We start from the raw sequence: 12,558 nt of genomic DNA, 5'->3' as shown, positions 1-12,558 counted from the left end.
CCAAAGCAGGAAGGAGGAAACTTATAAATTGGTCTAAGGTAAATTCAATCCGAAGGATGTTCGGAGAACTGAACCATTAACCAAAGAACAATTGAACATGAACAACATGTGTACACAAAAAAACAACAGCCCGAAGGGAACAGGGGCGGGTGCTGGGTCTTCCAATAGGAGCTAGAAGAAAAGGAATTTACGGTAAGTAAACAAAATTCCCTTCTTCTTTGTCGCTCCATTGGGAGACCCAGACAATTAAGATGTCCAAAAGCAATCCCTGGGTGGGTAACAGAATACCTCGATAAAAAGAGCCGGAAACCGGCCCCCTCTTACAGGTGGGCAATTGCCGCCTGAAGGACTTGCCTACCTAGGCTAGCCTCTGCCGAAGCATAGGCATGCACCTGATAGTGTTTAGTGAAGGTGTGCAGACTCGACCAGGTAGCCGCCTGACACACCTGCTGAGCCGTAGCCTGGTGCCGCAAAGCCCAGGACGCGCCTACGGCCCTGGTAGAATGGGCTTTAAGCCCTGAAGGAATCTGAAGCCCCGATGAACGGTAGGCTTCAAGAATCGGTTTCTTGATCCACCTAGCCAAGGTTGACTTGGAAGCCTGAGACCCCTTACGCTGGCCAGCGACAAGGACAAAGAGCGCATCCGAACGGCGCAGGGGCGCCGTGCGAGAAATGTAGATTCTGAGTGCTCTCACGAGGTCTAACAAGTGCAAATCCTTTTCACATTGGTGAACTGGATGAGGGCAAAAAGAAGGCAAGGAGATATCCTGATTGAGATGAAAAGAGGATACCACCTTGGGGAGAAATTCCGGGACCGGACGCAGGACCACCTTATCCTGGTGAAAGACCAGGAAGGGGACTTTGCATGACAGCGCTGCTAGCTCAGACACTCTCCTAAGTGAAGTGACTGCCACTAGGAAGGCCACTTTCTGTGAAAGGCGAGATAGAGAGATCTCCCGCATCGGCTCGAAAGGTGGCTTCTGGAGAGCCGTCAGCACCTTGTTAAGATCCCAGGGTTCTAGCGGACGCTTGTAAGGTGGGACTATGTGGCAAACTCCCTGCAGGAACGTGCGGACCTGCGAGAGTCTGGCTAGACGCTTTTGAAAAAACACTGAAAGCGCCGACACTTGTCCCTTGAGAGAGGCAAGAGACAAACCCTTGTCCAATCCTGATTGAAGAAAGGAAAGAAAAGTGGGCAATGCAAACGGCCAGGGAGCAAAACCCCTATCCGAGCACCAGGCTAAGAAGATCTTCCAAGTCCTGTGGTAGATCTTGGCGGACGTTGATTTCCTGGCCTGTCTCATGGTGGCAATGACATCTTGAGATAAACCTGATGAGGCTAGGAGCCAAGACTCAATGGCCACACAGTCAGGTTGAGGGCCGCAGAATTCAGATGGAAAAAAGGCCCTTGAGACAGCAAGTCTGGTCGGTCTGGGAGTGCCCACGGTTGCCCCACCGTGAGGTGCCACAGATCCGGGTACCACGACCTCCTCGGCCAGTCTGGAGCGACGAGGATGGCGCGCCTGCAGTCGGACCTGATCTTGCGTAACACTCTGGGCAGAAGTGCCAGAGGGGGAAATACATAGGGTAGTCGAAACTGCGACCAGTCCTGAACTAACGCATCTGCCGCCAGCGCCCTGTGATCCTGAGACCGTGCCATGAATGCCGGGACTTTGTTGTTGTGCCGAGACGCCATTAGATCGACGTCCGGCGTTCCCCAGCGGCAACAGATCTCTTGAAACACGTCCGGGTGAAGAGACCATTCCCCTGCGTCCATACCCTTGCGACTGAGAAAGTCTGCTTCCCAGTTTTCTACGCCCGGGATGTGAACTGCGGAGATGGTGGAGGCTGTGGCTTCCGCCCACAGCAGAATCCGCCGAACTTCTTGGAAGGCTTGATGACTGCGTGTCTCAAAGAGTGTGACTGACCCCGAAGAAGAGATTGGACCCCTGTCTGTAGTGAACGCTGTTTGTCCAGCGGAAGCTTCACTATCGCTGACAGGGTATGAAACTCCATCCCGAGGTAAGTCAGGGATTGGGTCGGTGTCAATTTTGACTTTGGGAAATTGATGATCCACCCGAACCTCTGGAGAGTCTCCAGGGCAATGGTCAGGCTGTGCTGGCAAGCCACCCAGGAGGGTGCCTTGACTAGGAGATCGTCTAAGTAAGGGATCACCGAGTGGCCCTGAGAGTGTAGGACCGCCACCACTGTTGCCATGATCTTGGTGAAGACCCGTGGGGCTGTCGCCAAGCCGAATGGCAGTGCCACGAACTGAAGGGGTTCGTCCCCAATGGCGAAACGCAAGAAACGTTGATGTTCGGGTGCGATCGGCACATGGAGATAAGCATCCTTGATGTCTATCGATGCTAGGAAGTCTCCTTGTGACATTGAGGCGATGACCGAGCGGAGAGATTCCATCCGAAACCTTCTGGTGCTGACATGCTTGTTGAGCAGTTTGAGGTCTAGAACGGGACGGAAAGATCCGTCCTTTTTTGGCACCACGAACAAGTTGGAGTAGAAGCCGTGACCATGTTCCTGAGGGGGAACGGGAATCACCACTCCTTCTGCCTTCAGCGCATTCACCGCCTGAAAGAGTGCAGCGGCTCGCTCTGGGGGCGGAGATGTTGTGAAGAAACGAGTTGGGGGACGAGAGCTGAACTCTATCCTGTAACCGTGAGACAGAATGTCTCTCACCCATCGGTCTTGGACATGTGGCCACCAGGCGTCACAAAAGCGGGAGAGCCTGCCACCGACCGAGGATGCGGTTTGGGGAGGCCGAGAGTCATGAAGAGGCCGCCTTGGTGGCGGTGCCTCCGGCGGTCTTTTTAGGCCGTGCCTTAGACCGCCATGCAGAAGGGTTTCTCTGGCCCTTCTCCGACCTGTTTGACGTGGAGGAACGTGACTTGGCCGAGGGCCGAAAGGACTGAAACCTCGATTGAAACTTCCGCTGTTGAGGTTTGTTTTGTTTAGACTGGGGTAAGGACTAGTCCTTTCCCTTGGATTGTTTAATAATTTCGTCCAATTGCTCGCCAAACAAACGGTCGCCAGAAAATGGCAAACCGGTTAAGAATTTCTTGAAGGCAGAGTCTGCCTTCCATTCACGTAGCCACATGGCTCTGCGGACTGCCACCGAATTGGCGGATGCTACCGCTGAACGGCTCACCGAGTCCAGGACGGCGTTCATGGCGTAGGACGAAAAAGCCGACGCCTGAGAAGTCAGAGACACAACCTGCGGAGTAGCGGTGCGTGTGACCGCCGTAATCTCAGACAGACAAGCTGAGATAGCTTGGAGCGCCCACACTGCCGCAAATGCCGGAGCAAAAGATGCTCCTATGGCTTCATAGATGGATTTCATCATGAGCTCTATTTGCCTGTCAGTGGCATCCTTGAGCGATGAGCCATCTGCCACTGAAACCACAGATCTGGCCGCCAGCCTAGAGACTGGAGGATCCACTTTTGGACACTGAGCCCAACCCTTCACTACTTCCGGGGGGAAGGGATAACGTGTGTCATTAAGACGCTTAGTAAAACGCTTGTCCGGGTATGCTCTGTGCTTCTGGACAGCATCCCTGAAATTAGAGTGATCGACAAAGGCACTCCGTGTACGTTTGGGAAACCGAAACTGGTGTTTCTCCTGCTGTGAAGCCGCCTCCTCTACAGTTGGAGTTGGAGGAGATATTTCTAGCACCTGGTTGATGGACGCTATAAGGTCATTTACTATGGCGTCCCCTTCAGGTGTATCTAGATTGAGAGCACCGTCAGGGTCTGAGCCCTGAGCTGCGCTTTCCTCTTCATCCTCTAGAGAGTCCTCATGCTGAGACCCTGAGCAGCGTGATGAAGTGGAGGAAGGTCCCCAGCGAGCCCGCTTCACCGGTCTGGGACTGCGGTCCGAGTCGGAGTCCTCACCGTGGGACCTATGTGTCACCTCAGGAGCAGATTGCTGCGCCAACTGAGGGGGACCTGGGGACGAATAACGCACAGTGCCTTGCATCTGTGTTGTTGGTCTGGACTGCAAGGCTTCTAGTATCTTAGCAGACCATTTGTCCATAGACTGAGCCATGGACTGTGAAAGCGACTCAGACAGTTTGTCAGCCAAAACTGCAAACTCTGTCCCTGTCACCTGGACAGTGGGAACCGGTGTCTCTACCTGAGCCGGGGGTCCCACCAGTGCGTGAGGCTCCGGCTGAGTGAGTGTCACAGGGGCCGAGCATTGCACACAATGAGGGTAGGTGGAACCTGCAGGTAACATAGCCGCACATGAGGTACAGGTTGCAAAAAAAGCCTGTGCCCTGGTACCCTTGCTCTTTGCAGACGACATGTTGTTGTCCTCCAAGAGATCAGTAAGGGATCACCGTGAACACTGAGGGATATATATATAGCCCCAAGTTACAGTACAGCCGAAACAGCCAATGTATATACAAAGGATATATATATATACAGTTCGGCACTCTGGGGAGTCCAGCACCGGCAGACCGGTGTGGCTTACCAACCGCTTGTGTGGCCACCAGATTCCCAGCCCCGGGTCTCCCTCAGCTGCAGCCAGAAGTTCTCCACCGCAGACTGTGCTGAAAAAATGGCTGACGGCGTTCTCTGAGGAGGAGGGAGGCGTGGGCGTAGTCACAAAAGTGCGGGAATCTGGTGCCCCAGCATGAGTAGTGAGGGGGGCGGAGGACAGCTCAGTGTACTCCAGCCCTCACTGTCGGCGTCATACCGACCGTCCCGCCCTTTTCCCTGACTGGCAGGCCTGGGGGCGGGAGAATCCAATACTAGGCCGCAAAAGCCGGGGACTAAAGTTAAAACCGCGGCCGGCCGGCAGTGCACGGTCGGCGCGGTAGTCCCGGACCCATATCCCCGCCGCAGTCGCTGCAGCGTCCGGGCCCAAGGTGCTTTATGCGCCGTCCCAACGGGGACACAGAGTACCTGTGGATGCAGGGCCATGTCCCTGACGATACTCCGTCTCCTGTCCGGCAGATTCCCCCAGGGGCTGCGGAGGGAGACCGGTCCCAGTGTCTGGATGACCGGATAGGATCCCACTTCCCCAGAGCCCCTAAGGGATGGGGAAGGAAAGCGGCATGTGGCTCCAGCCTGTGTACCCGCAATGGGTACCTCAACCTTAACAACACCGCCGACCTGAGTGGGGTGAGAAGGGAGCATGCCGGGGGCCCCATAGGGGCCCTCTTTTCTTCCATCCGATAAAGTCAGCAGCTGCTGCTGACTAAAACGTGGAGCTTGCGAGAATGTGTGCCTCCTTCAACACAAAGCAAAAAACTGAGGGGCCCGTGATGCACAGGAGGGTGTATAGCAGAGGGGAGGGGTTACACTTTTTAAAGTGTAATTACTTTGTGTGGCCTCCGGAGGCAGAAGCTATACACCCAATTGTCTGGGTCTCCCAATGGAGCGACAAAGAAAGGAGGCGGTTCCCCGGTCACAGCGACGTCGCAGGGCAGGTAAGTCCATGTGACGGGTGTAAGCGATGTTGTGCGCCACGGGCAGCGATTTGCCCGTGACGCACCAACGACGGGGGCGGGTACGCACGCTAGCGATGTCACGGTGTGTAAAGTGGCCTTTAGTCTAGGGGTTATGATCAGGATTCAGTCAGACAATGCTACTGTAATGGCCTATATCAACCTACCAAAAGGCACACGAAGATTATCAGCCATGAAGGAAGTTGCAGAGATTTTGGAATGTGCAGAAGACAAGCGTTCACTAATCTCAGAAGTTCGTATACCAGGGGTGGACAATTGGGAGGAGGCCGTTAAGACACCAACAGCTACCCACAGGCGAGTGGGTTCTCTACCCTGAAGTGTTCAAAAAGTTGTCGATGGTGGGGTACTCCGGAAGTCAACTTCTTGACATCCAGACTGAAGCACAAGGTGCTGAAATCTTTGGCAAGATGCAGGGACCATCTCGCAATCTCTTGGTCTCAGTTCTCTCTGCCACACCTATATGCACCTCTACCTCTTTCTCATTGCTCCAGAATGACCTCAGAGGGCCTGGTATTTGGATGCTTTCAATCTCGTGCCTGACGTTCCATGGGCTTTTCCACACCGTTTGGACCTTTTGCCCCAGGGTCCGTTCTTACAACCGAATTTAAGAGTCCTCAATTTATCTGCGTGGATTTTGAGGGCTGCAGGTCAGTCTCAATCAGTCATTCAGATTATGACTAGGGCCCGGAAGCCATCCTCATTGAAGCTCTATCATCGAATATGTACACTGCAGATGTACCAGTACTTCGCCAATGCCCTTCTCAGCGCCAGCGTTGCTCTCCTTCTTACAGTCCATATTGGAGGCATGGTTGGCCTTTAATTCCTTTAAGGCTCAGGTCTCCACCCTGGCTATTTAAACCTATTAACTCCGTAACGTCACCGCTAGAGAGACATTCTGGGTTTAGCGCTGCCCTCTTTGTGACCCGGTGAGAGCAGTGATTAGCGGTAATGCTCGCTTACCTGTGCTGGCGGTTGCTGGAGCGCGGTCATGTGGCTCAGACGATGTTTTCAGCAATACCAGTTTTATTTACATACAACTGTTTGATTGCGTTTTATTACGCAGTTTGTGGTTTCTTTTGTGGTGTTTATTGAAAGGGTTAACTAGTGTTTTATTGAGTGGGTCATTCTGAATGTGGGATAACAAATGTGTACTTTGTTTATTTTTGTTTTTACATAAATATATATGTATTTAATGGCATAATATTTTTTTTGTTTTGTTTTTATTTTGTGACTTTTTTTTTTTTTTTTTTTTACATAGTCCCAGAATGGGACGTCATCTTTCCATGGTCTGATAGCTGATCTAATACCCAGCAGTGCTCTTACATTGCAGGGTATTCGATCTGTGCCTCACACACAGGCTGAAGACGGCACAGGCCTCCGTACCTCGGTGACCCCGCAGCCAATGCTAGCACCAATCATGGGCGTTACAGCAGGGTGTGTTGTGGAGAGGTAAACAATCCTACTTTAAAGGTTTTTTCCCCCCATATTTTTCACATAGCATAATAAATGCATACTTATTGTTAATATTCAGACTATGCTAACAAAGTCTCCTTCTTCTACCTGTATTTTCATCTCTATCTGTCCCTGTTGAACTGGCAGTCCTTTTTTACATAGCTAACCTACATTTCCTAGCAGTGCTTTCTTCTCCTCGGTGCTGCAGACTCCCTCTCTCATTTGCTTACTCATGTCCTTGGATTGCCATTCTACGTTTCTAATCTTGTGGTGTAAGGGCACCAGGCCTCTTACAGAACCCTGTACAGAGCAGGCACATGGTTTTCAGAGGGGATACTGGTTAGCCTCGCAGTACTACTTACTGCACAGCTTCCCAAACAAAATTCACCGCTCCCATAGTCCCTGCTTAAAGAGCTTTCAGGTAGATGAGAAGAGTAGTCAGGTGGCAGCTTTCAGGGGGATGAGAAGAGCAGTCAGGCGGCAGCTTTCAGGTGGATGAGAAGAGCAGTCAGGTGGCAGCTTTCAGGGGGATGGGAAGAGCAGTCAGGTGGCAGCTTTCAGGGGGATGAGAAGAGCAGTCAGGCGGCAGCTTTCAGGTGGATGGGAAGAGCAGTCAGGTGGCAGCTTTCACGGGGGATGAGAAGAGCAGTCAGGTGGCAGCTTTCACGGGGATGAGAAGAGCAGTCAGGCGGCAGCTTTCAGGTGGATGGGAAGAGCAGTCAGGCGGCAGCTTTCAGGTGGATGGGAAGAGCAGTCAGGCGGCAGCTTTCAGGTGGATGGGAAGAGCAGTCTGGCGGCAGCTTTCAGGTGGATGGGAAGAGCAGTCAGGTGGCAGCTTTCACGGGGATGAGAAGAGCAGTCAGGTGGCAGCTTTCAGGTGGATGGGAAGAGCAGTCAGGCGGCAGCTTTCAGGTGGATGAGAAGAGCAGTCAGGCGGCAGCTTTCAGGTGGATGGGAAGAGCAGTCAGGCGGCAGCTTTCAGGTGGATGAGAAGAGCAGTCAGGCGGCAGCTTTCAGGTGGATGAGAAGAGCAGTCAGGCGGCAGCTTTCAGGTGGATGGGAAGAGCAGTCAGGCGGCAGCTTTCAGGTGGATGGGAAAAGCAGTCAGGTGGCAGCTTTCAGGTGGATGGAAAGAGCAGTCAGGCGGCAGCTTTCAGGTGGATGAGAAGAGCAGTCAGGTGGCAGCTTTCAGGTGGATGAGAAGAGCAGTCAGGCGGCAGCTTTCAGGGGGATGGGAAGAGCAGTCAGGTGGCAGCTTTCAGGTGGATGGGAAGAGCAGTCAGGTGGCAGCTTTCAGGTGGATGGGAAGAGCAGTCAGGTGGCAGCTTTCAGATGGATGGAAAGAGCAGTCAGGCAGCAGCTTTCAGGGGGATGGGAAGTCAGTCAGGGGCAGCTTTCAGTGGAGTCACTAGATTTTCTATTGCCGGTAATTACAAGTGTCATGAAAGTGGTGCTTTCTGTACATATTTTAATGTGATAAAAGAATGTTAAAATAAAATGGCACCTCTTATATTGGAAAACTTACATGCAGGTAGCACTTCAGCAAAGTGGTGTCTATGATCTGCAGAAGCTTCTTTTTTGATTTGATGGTCGGGGTTCCTTCCATTAGCGGGGAGGTTGTAGAGTGATGATCTGTGTCATTCAGCTTCTTAACCAGGTGACTCCTTTTCTGTCAGATTACAAAAATAAAAAAATAAAAAAAAGGATCATATCATAAAAAAGTATTGAGACATGTTAAAAACAAACATTACACGTGAAATCCCAGCAATTGGTCTCTTATCTCCTGTCATTTCATCTCATTTTGCCTCACACTGCAAATTAAATGCAAGAAACATAATATATCACAAATTCTTCTCATCTTCTCACAGTCCTGTGCCCGGCTGATGGTCATCCCTCCAAGTCCAGCAAACATATGCACGCTCACACTAACTGAGCGCACGTGCGCTCTCACTAGAAAGGGGGAAGTAAAGAAGGGAATTTTGTTACTTACCGTAAATTCCTTTTCTTCTAGCTCTTATTGGGAGACCCAGACGATTGGGGTATAGCTACTGCCCTCTGGAGGCCACACAAAGCACTACATTAAAAGTGCAAGGCCCCTCCCCCTCTGGCCATACCCCCCCGTGGTATCACGGGTTCTCCAGTTTTAGTGCCAAAGCAAGAAGGAGGAAGCCAATAACTGGTTTAAACAAATTAACTCCGAATAACATCGGAGAACTGAAAAACCGTTCAACATGAACAACATGTGTACCCGCAAACAACAAAAAAACATCCCGAAGGACAACAGGGCGGGTGCTGGGTCTCCCAATAAGAGCTAGAAGAAAAGGAATTTACGGTAAGTAACAAAATTCCCTTCTTCTTCAGCGCTCTATTGGGAGACCCAGACGATTGGGACGTCCAAAAGCTGTCCCTGGGTGGGTAAATAAATACCTCATGTTAGAGCTGCAAAACAGCCCTCCCCTATGGGGGTGTCACTGCCGCCTGCAGGACTCTTCTACCTAAGCTGGCATCCGCCGAAGCATAGGTATGCACCTGATAATGCTTGGTGAAAGTGTGCAGACTGGACCAGGTAGCTGCCTGGCACACCTGTTGAGCCGAAGCCTGGTGACGTAATGCCCAGGACGCACCCACGGCTCTGGTTGAGTGGGCCTTTAGCCCTGAAGGAACCGGAAGCCCCGCAGAACGGTAGGCTTCAAGAATTGGTTCTTTGATCCATCGAGCCAGGGTGGCTTTAGAAGCCTGCAACCCCTTGCGCGGACCAGCGACAAGGACAAAAAGTGCATCGGAACGGCGTATGGGCGCCGTGCGGGAAATGTAGATTCTGAGTGCTCTCACCAGATCTAGCAAACGTAAGTCCTTTTCATACCGGTGAACCGGATGAGGGCAAAAAGAAGGCAAGGAAATATCCTGATTGAGATGAAAAGAGGATACGACCTTAGGAAGAAACTCCGGAATGGGGCGCAGCACAACCTTGTCCTGGTGGAACACCAGGAAGGGAGCCTTGGATGACAGAGCTGCCAGCTCAGACACTCGCCGAAGCGATGTGATGGCAACAAGAAACGCCACTTTCTGCGACAGCCGAGAAAAGGAAACTTCCTTCAGAGGCTCGAAGGGCGGCTTCTGGAGAGCAACTAGTACCCTGTTCAGATCCCATGGATCTAACGGTCGCTTGTACGGGGGCACAATATGACAGACCCCCTGCAGGAACGTGCGCACCTTAGGAAGACGTGCTAGACGCTTCTGAAAAAACACGGAAAGTGCCGAAACTTGCCCTTTAAGGGAGCTGAGCGACAAGCCCTTTTCTAACCCCGATTGCAGGAAAGAAAGAAACTTGGGTAATGCAAATGGCCAGGGAGACACTCCCTGGGCCGAGCACCAGGATAAGAAAATCTTCCACGTTCTGTGGTAGATCTTAGCAGAATTCGACTTTCTAGCTTGTCTCATTGTGGCAATCACTCCTTGAGATAATCCTGCAGATGCTAGGATCCAGGACTCAATGGCCACACAGTCAGGTTCAGGGCCGCAGAATTCTGATGGAAAAACGGCCCTTGGGACAGTAAGTCTGGTCGGTCTGGCAGTGACCACGGTCGACCGATCGTGAGATGCCACAGATCCGGGTACCACGACCTCCTCGGCCAGTCTGGGGCGACGAGTATGATGCGGCTGCACTCGGATCTGATCTTGCGTAGCACTCTGGGCAAGAGCGCCAGAGGCGGAAACACGTAAGGGAGCTGAAACTGCGACCAATCTTGAACCAAGGCGTCTGCCGCCAGAGCTCTTTGATCGCGCGACCTCGCCATGAATGCCGGGACCTTGTTGTTGTGCCGGGATGCCATTAGGTCGACGTCCGGCACTCCCCAGCGGCGACAGATTTCCTGAAACACGTCCGGGTGAAGGGACCATTCCCCTGCGTCCATGCCCTGGCGACTGAGGAAGTCTGCTTCCCAGTTTTCTACGCCTGGGATGTGAACCGCGGATATGGTGGATGCTCTGTCCTCCACCCACATTAGAATGCGCCGGACTTCTTGGAAGGCTTGCCGACTGCGCGTCCCTCCTTGGTGGTTGATGTATGCCACCGCTGTGGAGTTGTCCGACTGAATTCGGATCTGCTTTCCTTCCAGCCACTGCTGGAAGGCTAGTAGGGCAAGATACACTGCTCTGATTTCCAGAACATTGATCTGAAGGGTGGACTCCTGCGGAGTCCACGTCCCCTGAGCCCTGTGGTGGAGAAACACTGCTCCCCACCCCGACAGACTCGCATCTGTCGTAACTACTGCCCAGGATGGGGGCAGGAAGGATCTTCCCTGAGATAATGAGGTGGGAAGGAGCCACCATTGTAGAGAGTCCTTGGCCGTCTGGGAAAGCGAGACTTTCCTGTCCAGGGACGTTGACTTCCCGTCCCATTGGCGGAGAATGTCCCATTGAAGTGGGCGCAGATGAAACTGCGCAAAGGGAACTGCTTCCATGGCTGCCACCATCTTCCCTAGGAAATGCATGAGGCGCCGCAAGGGATGCAACTGGCCCTGCAGAAGAGATTGCACCCCTGTCTGTAGTGACCGCTGCTTGTCCAGCGGAAGCTTCACTATCGCTGCTAGAGTATGAAACTCCATGCCAAGATACGTTAGTGACTGAGTCGGTGATAGGATCGACTTTGGAAAGTTGATGATCCATCCGAAAGACTGTAGAGTCTCCAGCGTAGCATTCAGGCTGTGCTGACATGCCTCCTGAGAGGGAGCTTTGACCAATAAGTCGTCTAGGTAAGGGATCACCGAGTGTCCCTGAGAGTGCAAGACTGCTACCACCGCCGCCATGACCTTGGTGAAGACCCGTGGGGCTGTCGCCAGACCAAATGGAAGAGCTACGAACTGAAAATGGTCGTCTCCTATCACAAAACGTAGAAAACGTTGATGTTCTGTAGCAATTGGCACGTGGAGATAAGCATCTTTGATGTCTATTGAGGCAAGGAAGTCTCCTCTGGACATTGAGGCAATGACAGAGCGGAGGGTTTCCATCCGGAACCTCCTGGCGTGCACATGTTTGTTGAGCCGTTTTAGGTCCAGAACAGGACGGAACGAGCCGTCCTTTTTTGGAACCACAAAGAGATTGGAGTAAAACCCTTGCCCTTGTTCCTGAGGAGGGACTGGGATAACCACTCCTTCCGCTTTTAGGGAATCCACCGCCTGCAGCAGAGCATCTGCTCGGTCTGGACGTGGGGAGGTTCTGAAGAACCGAGCTGGAGGACGAGAATTGAACTCGATTCTGTACCCGCGAGACAAAATGTCCGTCACCCACCGGTCTTTGACCTGTGACATCCAAATGCCGGAAAAGCGGGAGAGCCTGCCCCCGACCGGCGATGCGGAGGGGGGGGGCTGGAAGTCATGAGGTAGCCGCTTTGGAAGCGGTACCTCCATTTGCTTTCTTGGGGCGTGTGTGAGTCCGCCACGAATCTGAGTTTCTTTGCGTCCTCTGAGTCCCTTTGGACGAGGTAAATGGTGTCTTGCCCGAACCTCGAAAGGACTGAAACCTCTGCTGCCACTTTTTCTGCTGAGGTTTGAATGTTCTGGGTTGTGGTAAAGAGGAGTCTTTACCCTTGGACTGCTTAATGATGTCAGCCAATGGCTCG

General features: G+C 52.5%; 1 protein-coding gene across 1 annotated transcript in view; it reads right to left on the bottom strand.

The window, feature by feature from the left end:
* The window catches only part of VPS39 (VPS39 subunit of HOPS complex), a 184,840-nt gene that overhangs the window by 126,252 nt on the left and 46,030 nt on the right, over positions 1-12,558 (bottom strand). Inside the window, exon 13 of the mRNA XM_075330479.1 lies at positions 8,464-8,607. Within this exon, the coding sequence (XP_075186594.1) occupies positions 8,464-8,607 (144 nt within the window). The remainder of the gene's footprint in view (positions 1-8,463; positions 8,608-12,558) is intronic.

Source organism: Anomaloglossus baeobatrachus, chromosome 12 (assembly GCF_048569485.1).
Source record: "Anomaloglossus baeobatrachus isolate aAnoBae1 chromosome 12, aAnoBae1.hap1, whole genome shotgun sequence".
NCBI classification, from domain to species: domain Eukaryota; kingdom Metazoa; phylum Chordata; class Amphibia; order Anura; family Aromobatidae; genus Anomaloglossus; species Anomaloglossus baeobatrachus.
The sequence above is the reverse complement of the archived record's forward strand: the minus strand, read 5'-3'. Positions and strand labels throughout refer to the sequence as shown.